Consider the following 18,845-nt stretch of genomic DNA (forward strand, 5'->3'; position numbering starts at 1 on the left):
CCATAAAATGCTCATGCTTTTAGCAGCGTTCTGAAGCATTTTAAGGAGCTATTTATTTAACAGCGTGATTATCTATCTGGTGCGAGGGTGATCTATCAAGCAAAGTGATTGGGCGCAGTGTTAACGCCCTCTCCGCCAGCACGTGTGGCAGCTGCTCGGAGGACAAACAGAATAAATACAATAAAGAATAAAGGCGAAAGCGTCTGATGTATTTGTACTATTTTCCATATGTACACACTGTAATCTTTGTCACGGGATGACAGCAGATAAGCGCACGCCGAGCGGAAGGAGGATGTGGTCAATCAAGCATTCTGTGATGAGTACCGGTGGGCACACGCGCACCGACGGATACTTCTCCCTTTAAAAAAATACATCGCCAAACAAAAAAAAACCCAATTGCTAAAAATAAACACAGCCCGCTTGGATGGTGGAGGCCTCGGGATAATTTTGTGTATTGTAAATATGAAGGTGACATCTTATGCCAATCTGTCATGTCTCATCTTAACAAATGTGTTTCTTCAGGGACCGCCAGTCTAGCATTTAGCGTGTACATACATCACATCAATGCCACTTGACGAAAGCACCCCATTTGTGTCGCTGACAGCTCGGTCGTGGCTCAAGGTGCACAAGCCCGCGGTGCACGTCTGCTTGTGTGGCGTGTGCAGGCAGGTGGGGGTGGGGGCTGGGGGGTTGGGGGTAAAAGAAGTGGAGACAAAAACAAACAGGGAGAAAGACGGACAGACAGAGAGAGAGAGAGAGAGAGAGGATTCTGTGACAGAGAGACGACAACCAAGGCCTGGAGGAGTTTTCAGTTATTTACATGCAGATTCTGGTCACCCCAAATCCCTACCCTCATCAAGAGAAACCAATTAAAAATCTCTTCATTTAATGTTTACCTTAATTAACCGTAACAATTAATGGCTTTCCAAAGTCCTATTGTTGCCTTTTCAATTAAAAGCTGCCTGTGACAAAGGTTACAATCCAGCCCTATAAATCATACTGACACCTCTCCAGAGAGTTTAGGTGCATCCCAGGGCAAAAGTGAATATGTTAAATAGACTTGTGTACCCGCCTTCATTTTCCCAGCCGCTTCCTCAGTTTCAGAGGTGCGTTCACGTACACGTTGGGGTTGTGTGTGCAGGTGTCCCACCCGTCCCCCGACCAGCAGCGCTCACACTGGTCAGCAGATTGTTGGGTGAGACCCAATGGACCATTAACTGTCCGGAGCTGCCAGGGCTGAGCGCTGATAACGACAGGTGGCGTGCACGCCCTGGAGGTCTGACAGGCTCGGGGCATCGCGCCATGTAACAACAGCCTCGACTGCTGGCACTGAGGTGCGGTGGCAGCCCTTAACACTGGCACCGACACCAGCTAATGGCAGAAGTATCCCTGGCAGCGGCGTGGCGGCTGCGACGGAGGAGAAGCCATTACTATAAGCAGTTAAATCAAAATGGCAGCGATTGTTGACGGCGGCGGGGAGACGCGTGGGGGGGGTGAGGGAGGGTGCGACACCACGACGCTGTCACCACTATCACTGACATCCTCTTGGCAAATGCTTTCAAATCCCTCTGCAGGCTCAGATGGCAATTCTGATTATCAGATTAACAATGAACCTGCGTGTTCATTATTCTGGGAAGTTTTATTCCACGCTACAAGCCTGCTAAGCGACAGGTTCGATTCAGCCGCGCTCAGGATTGCATTGTGAAAGATATAAAGGTCCAGATTTGCTTACTCCTTCTCTCCCTTTCTCCGTTATTGTTAATTTGGCGCTTTCTAGCTGCCCATTCAGACGCCGGCGTCTTTTCTCAAAACACTTTAGACACGAGGGAACAGGATGAGAACATTTCTCTCCTTTCAAAAACTTTTCTTTTCTTTATCCCTCCTCCTCGTCTCCATGGCTGTTCCTGTCAATCGCGCCATGTTTATGCTTGTATTTCCGACCACGTATCCAAAATACATACACCACTGACCCTCACATACACACACACACACAAACACACCTCACAGCGGGAGCATGTGTGGGCATCTCGGTTTGTGTGTTCGTTTGTCCATACAGGCACCTTTGTGTCCTCCGCCCCCTCGCAGCCTCTCTTCCCCCAGTGCAGAACACTCTGATTTGCACTAATCTCTCGGTACATTCTCAGGGCTATTGTTCCTTTCTGCTGTGAGCTTATTCATGTGCCACTCACCATGCTCTCCTCTCATTTTAATACTCCAGCAGTGCTGGGAGCTAAAAACTGTTTTAAGCCCACTTATTTGACTGTTGTTTTTTTGTTTTTTTTTTCCAAATAAAAAAAGTGCATGAGGGAGAGAGAAAATATGAGCTCGCTTCTCACCCTCCTCTGTTGTGTAGGTGACGGCTGGATCGTGCGGGATGTGACCGCTTATTAAAATGGCAAGTAGTCGCTGGACTCTGATGTTTCCATCACAGCGCTTATGTATACAGACAGCCTGCAGGCAGCCAGTGGACGGCGAGAGATGAAAGCTCCGGCTGATGTTCTGATTTGATGACTGTTGCCATGGCAGCGAGATGAGGATGAAGGAAGGGCATAAGCATTTACCGAGAGACAGAACATAAAATGATTTCTTTCTCTCTCGCTCGTCAGTCTCTCTCTCTCACACACACATACACACACACACACACACACGCAAACATACATCCCTAACCCCCCATCAAGCCACGCTACAGTCCAGTGGCTCCTCCTTTGGATCAGTGAGCTGTAAAGGTCCATCATTAGGACAACAGGGTGGGGTCCAACATCCTGACAGCTTGTCAAGAACAGAGGCCTGCATGGCTAACTGTGTGATGAGGCTGCTATTAAAGAGCGGGAGAAAAAGCGGACTCCTTGCACGGCCGCTACAATGAGGCACCTGGTGGATTCATGGTAGCTCTTCAGCCTCTCCTGGACGGCTGAATGGGCGGTTCAATAAAAACGGTTTCTGGCTCCAGCGGACGTGTTTATAGCGTTTCCTCTGGCCAAGCACAGCACCAGGGTTAAGTTGATCATCTCTCACTCTAGTAAAATAGCCAGGGGAGTCCATGTACCACTAGATCAACTCTACAACTTAAAGACCCTAAACGTTACAGCTCAGATGATCGATATGGCACTGAGCAATGTTCTTTACGAGCTAATAGACAAATCCATTCCTGCAAAACCCCCTGGGCCTCGGGAAGGCGAGGAGGGAGTTAGAGTATGCGGCTGTTTGCCTGATGTGGCCACTTAGACCTTTGCTTTCACGCGCACACAAACACACCGGGGAGGTGAGGAGAGGACACGGCGAGGACGCAGCTTGCGTGTGTCCATGTGCGCTCGTCTGCATTGGCACATCTGCAGACGTCTCAATCTCCGAGGGCACTGCGGCTTCCCGATTCCGGCGAGGTTATCGCGGCAGCGGAGCTGCCAAAAAAGAGCTTTGTGTCTTCCAACATCAGAAGGAGGAAAAACACACAAAATCCATTTCATTCACGTTGCTTAAACGCTCTCATCTGACACTCCTGGATAAAGGAGCTTACATGAAACATTTGTAATTCCCTCTCTATCCAATTAAAAGTCCAGATTGCCTAATAAATGTCAGCGTTGCATCATAAAGCGGAGAAATCCTCAAAAATGTGATTCCCATCTGAAACTCTAATACTGTGTAACACCTGTTGCTATTTCACCAGGTTCCATCAGAACATCCAAGTGCTGTTTTCCAACTTAGTAAATGACTGCTGGCTGATATTAAAAGTAGCGTAAAACTTCCAGCATGTTCTAATGATGGTCCTCTAAGATCTTGGGCAAAGTCTTGACTTTGCCAGCAAGGCCCTCTGTCTTCCTCTCTTCTCTGTGCCCTGCCTTTGTCTTCCTCTGCACCGTACACTTGCTCATTAAACTGTACGGTCAGTGTTTTTACACCAGCCTCCCGCTCTTTGTCTCCACGCCCTTGCTAACCTTCTGCAGTTCTGACTTGAACACAGCTTGGCGAAAAACTTCACAGAAAAACTTTGCGCACATCATTATAAAAAAAATAATAGACCCTGCTTATGAAGGAAATAAGGGCCCCTCTGTGACATTGCGCAGTCCCCGAGGCCCTCGAACAGCCCGCTTTATGGCCGGCATGTAGCATTTATGTTTCAGGTAACATTCATGCTTGTCTTGTTTTGAGGCAAGGACGACTGCATTGTGTATTTAAATAAAAAAATAAATAAAAAAATAAATAAACACTAAGTGACTTTATTTGAGGCTTTAATAGCAACAATCCATTCTGGAGCAATGTGCCTCATTTAGGGAGCTGGGAGTTGTAGACCTGGCAGCATCTACTCTGTTACAGAGAAACTTTCAGAACCTCATTCAAGTCTTCATGGCGCTTATCCTTCATCTACTGAAAAGGCACATTAAGGGAAATAGAAATTAGTGAGCAGAAATGAGACAGAAAGGCTTTTGGCTCACTTCTGCAGCAGCTATATTAAATTAGTCCTTTTAAATTAGCCGTAGGTGGATTGCAGTAACTCCGAAATGTATTCCTGAATTCTAGTACGCATACGTGTGAGTAAATGTTTAGTTGATTTAGTGTTGACTCGTTTTCATTTTCGAACAGTGCAAGTACAAGCAACTGTAACTTTTCCTGCATTCAACCGGTTGGGAACTGGGAGTTTTCAGCAGCAAGGAAGTTCCTATTTCCCAGTTTTTACAGCAATCACATGACAATGAATTGGCAATAGAAAAGCAACGCGGCCGTCTGGAGCAGTGCTGTTTTATTGCTGCTGTCAGAGTCCAGAAGAGAGACAAACAAGCTCATCATCAAACGCTTCAACCAAGAGCCGGTGAAATGCAGCTCAGAGGGTTCCATTTATTTTCCCACAAATGCATTCACGTGCATTATTCCCAGTGGGAAGTGGGATATTTCTCCACCTCCTTGTCGTTCATGAACTATAAGAGTCTTCTGTGATATCTTCAACATGCAACTATTTTCAAACCGCCAAAGTCTAAAATAGAATTATCGTTTAGAAAGAGAAGGTACACGCATGCTTAATGTTGTCACTCATCCGGGCTCAGTTCCACAGCTGAGTCAATATATGGTATACACATGAACAAAGGAATTAATACTTGGAAGGGAATATGTTTGACAAATTATTTTCTCAAATTGAAATCAAGAGCCTCAAGCTGTCGAGTGTAAATAAATTCATGCCTGATGGAAATTAACGCGGGAGGGCCTCTCGATTATTTTGAAATTCCTTTGTCTTCGGGCTTTGGTTCACGTGATCGACGAGTTTTATTATTTTCCTGGTAACACCCTGCACGAGAATATTCATCCAACACCAGTAGAGAATAATGATTATGCCAAATGCTGAATATGGATGCAATTCTTTGAAAAATTCATCAACATTTCAAATTAATATTGTGCTTTGTTTATTTTCTAGGGCCGCTCCCTCACTCAGATAAAGAGATATGGTTTGCGCTCTCTCAGTGTAAAGGTACATCATCCATAATGAAACGTGTTTTCAGTGCCACTGCTTTCAAGAGGCTTGATGGCTAACTCGGGGGGAATCCATGTTTGAGGCAATTTGAAAAGCCATTTCCTCCCAACTATTATCTGCGGCGAACGGCAGAAATGGAAAACTCAAACCTTTCCCGGTGTATTAATTTAGTTCTGTGATCAGTTATAAGGGAGTTGTCAAGTTCCTTAAAAAATAATGGACCTCCTGCGGCCAATCGGGATCAAGTGCTTACTCGGGCCGGGGTAATTACACAGATATTTGCATTTTCACGCCGAACGTTATGTGGTATTAATGAGCGACGGGGGCTGTTTTCAGCTGCCCCGGGAGGCGTGGCGCCGGGTGAACGACGTGTGCGGAGAGCAGTGATGTAAAACCAGGAGGCTGCCTGCTACATGACAATGTGTCAATCTCCTAAGTGGAGAGGAGAAATAGATAAGCTCGGAGAAGAGCGAGAAGAGCAAAACTGATTAAACTAATGACAAAGTGGTCAACTAATTAGCATCTCATTATACAAGAGTGTTGTTGCGGAGATAATGCAGCTAATGTCAATTCTTATTATTCCACGCTGTGGTAATTCAGATGACTGATATCGAATCTATCTGCCCCGCCAGTCTTCTTCCCCGCCTGTCACATTTATTAAAGCACTTGCACCCAGTCGCTGTTTATTGCCGGCAATATCCAACACCTCCAAAAGCTCACTTATTAACCCAATCTTGTTTACTTGATCAGCCTGTTGTTCATCAGGAAATAATCACAACGCCGTGCCATAACATTTACATTCAAAAATAGTGCTTTTCATAGTCCTGTTTGTAGAGAAACTAAGCACACAGCACTGTTTGTTTGGCTGCTTCATGAAGCCGGACAGTTTTTTTTTTCTTTCCCTTTCCTTCCATTCTAATAAATTGCCTCTTAATCGGCTCGTAGTTTTAGCTCCACAGGTTCACCCGCTGTTAGACTCCATCTCCTGCTCTAGTGCAGTCTGAGGGGGAAGAAAAGAGGAAGCTTCAAAGCCATTTCTTTTATAAGCATATAGCTATAGGTTAAAAGGCTTCCCCTGCACTCAAGACAAAACCCGAGTGTCAGGATGTCTTACAGATTTCAAAACAAACTCTGGCTCCGAAGCAGTTGAAGTGTGTGGCCTTGTCACACGGAGTCTTTCTTTTGCTTCACAATTCAGACCAATTACCAATTAAAATGTCCGTATACGTACAAAATTTTTCGTTACTTCGAGTGTTTTGTTTTCTCTTTTGTCAGGATTTTATTTTAATTTTTTTTCATTTGCATTGTTGATATAATACAAAACAATATGGTTTATTGTCCCCGTTGGGAAATTCTTCCTCGCCAGGTGTAAGTGAATAACAAATCCAAAAGCACTGCATTTCATACATAACAAATCAACCCATTGACATCTCGTTAGGAGGAAACACAAGACAGGGGAAAGCGCGCAAATTAGGGTAGAAACATGTTCCAAACAGTGCTCACGCACATAAAGACACAGACCAAGGCAAAACTGATGCGGGAAAACTATCGCAACTGCAAAAAACACTGTCAAACTAACCTTGCATATAAAACAGCAACCTGTGTCTAATTCTAAAAAAGATCAGTGACATGTTAGTGGACTGCTGAAACGATTATGAAGGTTTTTCATTTGAAAACGTTTCCCATAAGTTGAAAACCAGCGATGCAGGATGTTTTTTTGTTTCTTGGGATCTGCATTTTTATGAGCATAAATAGTATAATTACATTACAATGTTTTGTTTCAAACACTTTAATGGAAGAAGGTATTGAAATATTGATATAAGCGGAAATTAAGGCTTGCATAAAGCAGTGAGATAGACGGTAGGATAATGAAGCAGCACGCTGAAGCTCGGTTTTGTTGTGAAGATTATAATTCGAATACATGTATTTTCTTGATAACTCCCAGCGAAATCTGTTCACAGGCATAATTTGTGCTCCCTCGTCCAGATTTTGTTTCAAACACTACACAGTCTCACCCCAGCTGGTAGATGAAAGTTGGTAACCCTGGTAACAGACAGACAAGACAATGGTCTCTGCAGCATATTCTCATCCAACACTCAGCCAGAGATATTATTTTAGCTCCGTTCTTTCAATATTGTGCAACCAAACTGACTCAGACTTTGTGTTCTCCTACACGCTGTGCAATGACATGTATGGTTAAAGTGCCCTAAACTTTCAGGCTGTTTATCAACGTTTTAAGACGCTGACGAAAATTCTCTGGGCCTGCAAATTTGCCACCTCCCTACATGCTGCGGGTGGGATCGGGAACTCAGGCCCGTTTTCAAACTCTCATAAAGAAGTTACTTAATCAGCGGATCAGATAAAAAGCATCCAATAAAGGGATTTTAAAGTATGAGTGCCGCAGAGCTGTCGCCACTCGTGCTAATTAAAGTCTCAATTCAGACTCGTGCCGTTTGTCTCACACAAAGTCACAGAGTAGAGTCGAATATTTCCACAATGATGGACGGTATTCACAGCTAATTGATCTATTTGTAGTCTGAGGCTGGTTAGAGGCTTTTTTTTTTTTTTTTTTTAAATAAAAGTAAAAGCTAACTATAGTGACATATAGAGTAATGGGTCTGCTTTGTTTGCAATCAATCAATATATTGATGTTACATCAAAAGGTATTTGTGTTTTATTCCTACAGTTAAAAAGAAAGAACAATAAAATAGAAATATTACTTGAACCCACGACTTTCAAGCTGATCTCCTTATATGTGCACTACCCTGCAGCCAGTTCATGTGGTTTGGTCATAATCCATCACAGGAACTATATTCATAGTCTGAGACTGCATGTTGAATGAACTTTTTTATAATTTCCTGGACAGCCACAGCTTTTATATTATGTATTCCACAATCATGCCACATGAATCTAATAAGGGTAGAGAAAGTCTATGAAGACAAATGAACAAATTAAAGCTGGGAATTGGATTTGACACTTGAATCTAATTCCAAGGAAACAATTAGAAAAAAGCCTTTCAATAATAAAATATTGGTCCCCGAGCCGCTATCAGTTGGAAAAGAAAACATTTTTAGACTTTCGTTCAACCATTTCTCCAAGCCAGGTTATTTAATTTACTGATTCATATCAGATCGGACACAATATCAATAAAAGTAGAGAAGCACTATGCGTGGCCATAGTTTTCTTAAATAAGTGATAAATAATATCATATTTCCAAGTTTATTGCTGTGAAGTTACTTCAGGAAGTGGCCCACTTTATAACTCACATACCAAAAATAATCTAATATAGATCTGTGTGGAAAAAAGTTCTTATTTTTCCCCATTTATATTTACTGTTTGGTTTTAGATCGCCTACAAAACAATGAAGGAGCAACAAACAATTTTACAGATTGTCAACATACTTTGGTCGTACAGCACTCACGTGTTTGTGTGTGTGTGTGTGTGTGTGTGTGTGTGTGTGTGTGTGTGTGTGTGTGTGTGTGTGTGTGTGTGTGTGTGTGTGCGTGCGTGCGTGCGTGCGTGCGTGCGTGCGTGCGTGCGTGCGTGTCGGCAGTAAACTCCACCTGAACTACGCTTTGTCTTTCTACTGTCAATCTCTGTTCTCACCATGCACCGTCTGTGGTACGGGGTGTTGATGTTTTCCCGAGTTTGTCAGCGGGTCTGACTGCTGCTTGAGACTGCCTACAGCTCTCCTCAAGGGAGGTGTCACAGTTGGACATGCCCCCCCCCCCCCCCCCCCCCCCCCCCACACCCCCACACCCCCTCCCGCCGAAGCGCACACCACCAACATCCTGTCGCAGAAACCCACGAATACATGAAAGAGAGTAAAAACAAACATCTGCACCAATGTGGCTTCAGGCACAGGCTGAATGTCTTCCTCCTTTACTCCTCATTCTGTCATTTCCTTTTCTCTTGTTTTTTTTTTTTTTGTCTTCAAATCCACACCTATACACACACAAACACACACACATAGTGACTAAATTGACTTGTCAGCTTCAATCACGACCAGGAACAAAAGGATTCCCGCCAGTTTGAAGCTGACATCATTAATGGGCTTGGGAGGGGGCGAGCTCTGAAGACAAAGGGAGTGCAAGGTCGGGTCGACTTAAAATGCACTTTCATTTTGGCAGGGACGTTAGGTTTTTGATTCCGGACCCCCCTTTTTTTTCCACCGACATCTTTTCGCGAGTGGCTCTAACTTTCATTATCGCCGGGAACAGAGGGGCGTGTGAGACTTTGTTGTGCTGATGGAGAGAAATGTGACATCCATAATGCATTTCCTATTAGAGGATGCCACGCATGGACACACCTGGCCATGTGTCAGAGAGAGATGGACAGGGGAGAGGATGAGAATAAATGGGTCCGCTGGTGGCGGAGAGGGGCAGGAAGAAAAGAGTAAAGGAAAGCAATGCAGTCAAGAGAACACAGAGGAGGGGTGAAGGGGGTGGGCGAGGTAGGGGTTGTAAGTGTGAGTGAAAGGATAAGGCACATACTCGAGAGTGTGTCAGAGTCTGGAGGAGCCACAGGACACGCGCTCCATCATCATGTGACATATGCAATCCACACATAAACCAGCTTTCCCGGTGCATTGTAGCGGCAAAAGCCAAACGCTTTGAACATTTAAATCCTCCCCTCTCACTCCTGTGACTTCATCCATCTGCATTCACCTCTGTTTCCTCGGCTGCACCTCCATCTGCCTTCCTCCTCTTTTTTTTTTTTTCTTTTGGTGCGGCTTTAATTCTGACCCTGGATAAAGATGGACTCGCTCATCTCAAATGGTAATAACTTCGGTCCATATGCACGCAGCCATCTCAAATTGATTACTGTGTAATGCTGCGAGCACTCTCTCCTCTCTCCTCTCGCTCTCTCTCACTCCCACTCGCTCCTCCTCTCCCCCATCGTGCGATTTTTCTCCGCGGCTGGCTCCATGTCCAGACCGCCTGTCATTAAACAGGCCCCCTGGGTCCACCCTAAACATAAACAAGCATCCTAAAACCTTTCTTGCATCATCCCTCCCTTCCTTCTCCCTCAGTCTTCTCATTGTCATGTCCAACGCTCACTCGAAGCTGGCTTCTCCTTCACCTGTTTTACCCTCAACTACTCATTTCCTTTTATTCTCATTCTAATTATATCATTACATTACCATTTCTATTCTCTCATTAGCATTTTTTTTCTCTCCCTGTCTCTTATTCTTCCCCATCTTTAATTCCCCCCTCCTCTCTCCCTCTCTCTCTCTCTCACCCTTCTTTTTCTCAGCCACTGAATATGTTCCACCTTTTTTGTGGCACATAAACAGACAGTGCCCTTGGGGATGGGTTGGAGAGCTCTGTCTTTGTTTGTGTGCACCTCTAACTAACTCTCCATCTGCGGGGAGCCCAGCCAAGCACCAGCAGTGTAAGACAGATATCTGGCACCAGCCCAGGCTTCTTCTCTAGTTGGCCCCATATCTTCACCCCCGCCTCTCAACTTCTCCCTTCCTTGCAGGCTGGAGTCCTCCCACAGAGGTGGTTGTCATGTGCCCTAAGGCAGCCGGTCAGGCGCTGCACATATACGACCCCCACAACTCCTCTCTGCTCGAAACTTTAAACCCAAATCCGCCCAAGCTTCAATCTTATATTTAAGATATTCAGTCTTTGGGCGAGTTGTACTCTGCGGATGTTCGTCACCGGACTTTGCTGGAGCTCCATCCCCACTCTACCCCGGGTTCACCTCCAAAACCAGCTCACTTTCAAGAGCCAATAACCAATAGCACATTTCCTGTATTTAGTCACATCAAAGAACCTTCAAAGAAAGACAAACTTAAGCATTACCATGAGTTCAAAAACGGACTTTCAATCACGTAATTGCCCAAGGCTCTAACTTAAACCTTGAAAAACCTTTACAACCTTCCATGTTGTTTCTCTTTCCATTCCTCGGTGAGAAACCTACTGGTAACGTATTGAGAGTGTACATACAATATGTGATGTGAAATTCTGTCCAGATGAAAAAAAAAACCAAAACCCAGCTACCCTACTTCAGGGTATGCTGCATGCTACTTACACCAACAAAAATACATCATCAAAGGTGTGCTACTCAACTGTAAAAGCCGATCTCTGCTTTTACAGAGTGATGGACAATCCCATTGAGGAATGAAAATGTGTTTTTTTTCCTACTCACCATTGTCAGGCTCAGACTTCCTGTCATGTTCGGTGTCGGTGAGAGACAGGGCGGAGTTGGCGCGGCTCGTGAGGCAAGAGCTCTGCTCAGACTTGAGGCCGCGCATCCACATGTGCTGCAGGCCGTGAGCAGGGGAGGGGTCCACCTCCGGCTCCGTGTCCACGTCCGATCCCACGCCGAGGGAGTAGCCGCGGACGTGAGCGGCCGGGCCGGAGCACAGCGCTTCCTCCTCCTCCTCCTGATGCTGCTGCTGCTGCTGCTGCTGCTGCTGTGGGTGGATGTGGTAGTCCGGGCTCCTCATCTGGCCGGCCTTACAGAAGTCTAAATCTACGGGAGAAGAGAGAGACGGCAGATGGAGAGGAACGTAGGGATGGATCTGTAAAGCCCCTAATGTTTTTTATTTGCTTCAGCAACTAAGCTGACCAGGTGTTTGTTAGAGACGGGCATTTGCAAGCCAAATACCGCACACCTCCCAAATTATGTCAAGAGACAGGCTGTTATTTGAGCAATCATTTATTAAAAGTTTTTCAGCATAAATCCAAATCAAAATGCCACCCTCAATTTTTCTTAACCATTTGCAGCGAAGCCATATCCTGTTCGGGCTGCCTGACGTGTGTTATTGAGCTTGAGATGTATTGAACTGCTGCTCAAACAGAGCACTGATCTCATCTATATTCTCCTTGGTGAGGTGAAGAGATCAGATAAAGATCAAACCTTATTAATATTGACTCAGACTGAGGGAAAAATTGAGCCTCATATGCTTTCAGGTATTAGAGCGCCCTCCAATCCCAAGCATCAACCTGTTATCTGAGAACATCAGATATACTGTGTTAGTCTTCTGGTTACACTTCAATTCAATTCAATTCAATTGAGCTCCCCCCTTTTTTTTTTCCTGTGGAGGCAGTTGAGTAAATTCTCTCCCTCAATCCTCACTGCCTGAGTTTTCTGTTTAGAATGTATAAGTGGGAGTGATGGAACTGATGTAATTGTAAAGAAATCTCGGCATAAATTGAAATCTATACAGAGAGATACGCCTGGTAGCGTATAGGCGGCAGAGAGCTCGGGAGAGAAGGACTTCCCTTCCTCCTCACTTAGTGCAGTTAATATGTGTGTGGGGTCGAGCCCTCTGAACACAAGCCGCAGCGTTTCAATATAAGCCACAGTCCTGTTGACCACTCCATTGACCAGCGATGTGTCCTGCTGTGCCTGTTTGATGGGGTCAAGACCAACTGTGGCTCACATACTGTTCTGCTGGAATTAAAGCGGCCTAAGATTGGTCACCACTACACACCAATGTTTAGCTCAAATTGGCTTCAAGAGGGCAATTCAGGAGCAAATAGGGCTATTTCCCAGAAGCAACAAACATGGATCGACTGCAGGCTGAAAACCCATCTTAAACATTTCATTTGGAAATATATTTAGAGAACAGGAAAAAGAAAACTGATTTCAAGGCTTGATTAGACAGCAGGCAATTTTTATGAATAAGTTCTCATTTCCGGCTGGTATAGCCAGCCAATCTAGACACAATTCTGCAAAAATTGACTGTATATTTTTTCTAAATTACTTTCACCCAGTGTTAGATGTTGGTCAAAATCACAAGATTTGCTCAAACAGTTTCGAGCGTAATGTCATTGTGGTGCAGTCTACATAAACAAATCTCTGTGTTCTCAAAAATTAAAGGCTTGTAGGGATATGTAATTAAATTACTTTGCAGAAAGGGTTTGGTGTGTTACCGTTCCGAGATCACTGAATCATTCAACAGTTACTAATGAAACCAATGTATTCCACATACTTTCTTTAGTCACCTGCATAATCTGCTCATTATCATTAATTCACAAGCACAGTCTGCAGACATCGGCTCATCACATCACTTTCGAAAGTGTTTGTGCACGTGACTGGACAAAAATGGCCGCGCGGTCTACGACTGAGGAGGGACGAGCTGATGACAGTCGGGAGAATCTGTTGACTAAAAAGGGCAATTTGTGAAGACCCCCGAGCCTTGTTGTTGTCACGATATGTTCCTGCTCGCAGCTCTTCGGGCTGGTCCTCAGCAGCTCTGCTGTCAGCTTTGTGGTAGTTTATTTGCTTTATTAGGGACCTTTTAAACCTTGTTTATGTCGACTCCACTGGGAGAAGGATGCTGGCTGATGTGTGGGCATGTTTAAGGTTTGATGTGAGAGCATAAGCTAAGACAATTACGTGGCAATACGTCTGTGATGTTACGGGGTTGCTCGAGTGTCAGCTTGTGTTACTTTCCACAAGGAGGAGTGAAGTTTGGAAAGAAACATGCAGCGCTTTCCAGGGAAATCAACCACAACTTTTGCTGTATTACATAATAAAAATACAAGTTAAAATTGTAATGAATAGAGGAAAAAGTTACCTTTTTGGCAGATGAGTGTTGCTCAAATTTTTTAATCCATTCACATCTGTTTCCATTGCTTTTAAATGGGTGATTCATGTTAAATTGGTCCAATATATTACTGTGCTACCATTTTGTTTTTGTCACTGCATGCTCAGAATATTTACTATTAAAAGAATTCACAAATCACAAACAGAAGACCCCTTAACAGGCAGCGTCATACTTCAGAATCTTCAGTGAAGGAAAGTGTTGTTGCATGAGGGCAGTGATGGAAGCCTAACTGACAACTGGAGATTGGGGTACGGTGGAGAGTTTGCTATGTTGGAGGGAAAAAAAGCTATCCTTAGTGTTGCCCAGATCATTAAACATTGACTATTCTTCTTCTTTTTTTTTCACCAAAATTTGCTGTTCCCACCCCTGAAAGTTGTGCTGCGAACGGACGCCAACCCTGTCGTTCATGCAGTGTGACATATTGACTGGTCAACAGTGGCCATTTTGACTGGTGTAACTACTGCCAGCCAAAGGGGGGGAAAAAAGAAATCCTGTACAAAATCACTTGTTTTGTTGAGAAAAATAGTTTTCTATTAAATGTCGAGATGTGCTGCAGAGTGAATGTAATGCTATTTTCTGCTGTTGTGGTGTTGACCTGGTAATGTGAAAGAAACGTGAAAAAGCATGGCAGGAAAATGGTAAGAACAATCACTCAACTTCTATAATGTTGTCAGACAATTATATGAAGAACCTGGACCTGTCAGTGGAAAAAACAAGTCATTCAATAGATGTGAAGTGACAGGGTGCAATTTAGACAAAAGGAGAATGCTGACTTTTCTGTTGTTTTTTTTTGTCCGTGCTGGTGGAGGAGCTCCTACTCAACAGTGAACCCAATTGAAACACGAGAGTCCACAGTAGAAATACTGCCCAGTCTGAAAAAGTTTCCCTATAAATTACTGATAAAGCTCAAAAAAGTGCCTCCATAATACATTTTACTAGTCAAATCCAAATGTATAGTGCGCTCGCAGAGGGGTCTGTGAAGAGTGTGGGTTAATCAAACATGAATGATGAAGTTCAACCAAATAGCATTTGATAAATATCGATTTAATTTTTACCCCTGAAATATGAAAATGTACTTAAACGGATGTCTACAATATAAAATTTTCTGAAAATGAGGTAAATGAAGCCCCTTTAATGAGCTCCTTGTATATGGGCTGCTTCCCTTATATGACTGATGGAGATGGCCGAGGCCACACAGCCGGGGAAAAAGAGCTGCAGGCGCTATTCCGGGCGGGGAGGAAAAAAACCTTGGGTTTTTCAAGGAAAACAGGTACAGCTATTTTTTGATGTACTGGAATTAACTTTAATAAGAAGACCTGAATTTAAATAATCAACATGGCAGTAGAGGATGTTACTATTTTTAATAGATGTGCTCATAATAGAGTCATTCACATAGGAATACCTTTCAGTCCACAGATTAATATCATTATCATTATTCAACCAGTTCAATTAGAAGGTCTTATTTGCAAGACTCTGAACTGCATTAAGTAATGAAAGAAGCATACATAGTCAAAACAATCAGGTTCTTGTGAGGCTGCTGCTTCTTGAATTATTCAAACATTTGTGCTGTAACAGATTTCTGGCTTTGTAAATAAAATGTCCAAAAGCGTGAACTAATTAGTTTGAACTTAATTAATAGGCAAACAAAAAGTAATCAGCTCTCTTGAGTGCTGTGAAATGATCGTGGGGCTGGGGATGTAGCTGTGTATCTTCCCATTCAGCAACAGTGTCTGTGGAGTGTAAACAGCCTTAGCAGAGACAGGTGTGGCACAGACAGAAAGCAAAGGGGTGATGCAGTATTAAATGGGAAGAGAGGAATTTGTAATATTAGGGAAAAACAGCTGGGAGAAGGGAAGGAAGGGAGGAGGAGAAGGGGAGGAGAGGGCAAGATGGCGGTTTAAAAGATGAAGGAAAATATGAAGAACGTGGGAGGGGAATTAGGGGAGAAACGAATTGGCTGATCTTTGTCAGGAACACCGTAATCCATTAAAAATGTCACTGGAGGCAATGTCCCCCCTTAACAGTTGGTTACTTGGGTAGGCTATACTATATATAACTCTGTTGCCCAAAGATGAACAGATGTGCTTTCCAGTACCGGCTGCCATTGACATTTCAAAGGCTGCTTTGGGGGTCTTCTGCACCTTACCATATGACACTGATGGTAGGGGAGGTTGTTTGTTATGGAAACAGAAAGGCTGAGTGACTGCGAAAAAAAAAAAGAAAAAAGGAGTGAAGTGCTCCTTGACACCGCGGTGTTGCAGAAGATATTGAAGCAACATCATGATGACTAATGGCCATTGATGAGCTGCTGCATGCCGAACCGTGAGACAAAATCTATAGCAGGTGGCATTCAAACCATGAAATCCCCGGAGCAGTCTGCGTGTCAGGAGTTGCGACTGTTATGAATAGCCAATGCTACTTGTTAGCATGGTGGGTCGGTCTCACGGAGTGGCGGGAGGTTGAAGCAATGGAAAGAGTATCTATTGATCACAATGAAACCTGCACAGCGGCGTGCGCCTGATGAGCTGCGGCTTCTCTCTTAACACCACACATGACCTGCATAAAGGCCATCTATCACAGCACGCACTGGCCCATTTCTCCTCCTGCCACCGGGAGGGAAGAATTTTTTCGGTGTGCATGTGTCAAACCGTGTGTGCCTGTGCATGCTTCTGTCCGCCCGTGTCTGTGTCCAGGAGTGTGTGTGTGCATGTGTGTGTGTGTAATGACGGGTGGTGTTATACCCCAGGTGAGGCCGGAGAGATTTGGGGTTGACCTAGTTTAGCTGTGGGAGAGAAATATCACCTCCGCAGAGGAGAGGTAATTGGCTGCCTCCGACTGTCCTTCTGGCTCATTGTGGACTGTAATAGCTAATTCACATAGGTCCTTTTAAAGACCTCTGCGTGTGTGTGTGTGTGTGTGTGTGTGTGTGTGTGTGTGTGTGTGTGTGTGTGTGTGTGTGTGTGTGTGTGTGTGTGTGTGTGTCTCGGCGTATCAGCGCCACTTTTCATTTGAGTCCACATGCGGTACGGTACCAGTGCCGCTATATTTTCCAGTAACCATCTCTGACCTAAGCGTACCCTGATGCTACGCTAAGCTCGAGCTGGTACCTGGTTGGGGTTGGCTGTAGTTGTTCTGTCTCTCCCGATGGGAACCGAGGGTGAGGCGCAGCTCGTGCGTGTAGTCGGGCAGGGTTTCGCGCGAGGTGTAGGAGCGATGGTGAGTGCGGCCGTCCTCGCTCTCGTCAGACGAGCTGGTGTAGGACATCTCCATTTCATGGCGCCCCTTCGACAACGGCTGGTAGGGTTTGCTGTCCATCTCCTCCATGGCTCGACGGGCTCTGCTTAGTCACTCAGCACAGGCACAGCACAGCGCACAGAGTCTGGGAGCAGGGGCGAGGAGAGATGGAATGAAGGAGTGAAAGGTTTTTGTGAGAGGGAGAGCGGGAGGACAGTGGAGAGGAGGAAGGAGAAGAATGAAAGGGAAGTGAACAGACATGGCGGAGGAGAAAATTAGAACAAGAGCCCGGTTATTGAACACAGAGGAACAATATTGCGACATCTGCTCGTTCCAATTACAGCGGACATTCATAAACAGTATTTGGCTTCTTTCATATTTCACACCAAAAGGTTAGTTCCAAATCAATACACTCAGAAGGGACTGCGATGGTAGCCATTATGTCCAGATGTGTTTGAAGAGAAATTGGCCCGAATGAAGTGCGACTTAGTGTGCTGTCAGCTGTGGTTACTGTTTTCTTCAGCTACTGTAAGCTTTATCTCTCTTTCACAGACGACCGTTGACAAGCCGCGGATAAATCAACAAATTTGTAGTCGAGCCCCGTGTCTGTCACTCTCATTAAACACCGTGACTCACCAGATTCTCAAGTCATGATGAAACACTATTAGACAACAGTCTTTACAGTGTCATGGCCCTCCCAAACAGAGGAATGATAAATCAGCTCTTTTAGCTCTATTCAGCTCTGATCCTCTTGTTCCTCTCTCAACCACATCCAAATCTACTTCTGATAACGTCCGGTGCTATACGCTTATGCCACCATAACTAGTGATTGATTGGGCCAACGATTAGAGCACAGAAGAAGTGATTAGAAAATACTTCATTCATATTAGTTCTCTTTCAGCGTGCCCCGCTCGAGGCCTTTCCAGCCTATTTCCTACAGTTATAAAGCTTCTAAATGGAGCTTGAGAGGGTCATTGCTCATAGAGACAAAGTGCTATGGTATTGACCTCTTCAGGGAGTCCTGTAGTCCATATATCAAAGCCATTAGAGCATGCCTGCTCAATACCTCAGAGATCTGCAGCACAGGGTGATCACCACTAGTCTGATACAAGTTTACAGCTGACCTTTCTACCACTGCAGTAATGCTTTTATTCCACCTGAAAGACTCCTTCCCCTGGCCTTGCCTTCACCCTCCTCGTGCAGGCTGGTTTGCATGCACACACACAGACCACCCACTGACCCCAGCCAGAAAACAGTCCAAGAAAATGGGCCAAGTGTCTCACACATTCATCCCACACACACTCTCATCCCCCTTATGGGCATTATCATAGCACGGATGATCTGGAAAAGCTCTATACTCGTCCCGCCCTCTGTCCATCTTTCATTGTCTCTTTAATGATAGTACATAGTGCACATACATCTTTAAAATACACAACAACTTTCGGGATCCAATTATCTAAGCGCTACTGTAGTACGCTGTAAGCTCCTTCCACTCTCACACACACACATGCTTGTGGTTCCCTGCAATCACGATGCCTTTCATTTTGACTGGCAGGAGTTATTGCAAGGAATCAAAGCCTGCTATTA

General features: G+C 44.6%; 1 protein-coding gene across 1 annotated transcript in view; it reads right to left on the bottom strand.

The window, feature by feature from the left end:
• The window catches only part of tenm1 (teneurin transmembrane protein 1), a gene marked incomplete at its 5' end in the record, with an annotated part of 195,095 nt that extends 177,747 nt beyond the window's left edge, over nt 1-17,348 (bottom strand). The window contains 2 exons of the mRNA XM_080465661.1: nt 11,615-11,941; nt 17,132-17,348. Of these exons, the coding sequence (XP_080321787.1) occupies nt 11,615-11,941; nt 17,132-17,348 (544 nt within the window). The remainder of the gene's footprint in view (nt 1-11,614; nt 11,942-17,131) is intronic.
• Nucleotides 17,349-18,845: the final 1,497 nt, after the last annotated feature.

Source organism: Lipophrys pholis, assembly GCF_963383615.2.
Source record: "Lipophrys pholis genome assembly, chromosome: 6".
NCBI lineage: Eukaryota > Metazoa > Chordata > Actinopteri > Blenniiformes > Blenniidae > Lipophrys > Lipophrys pholis.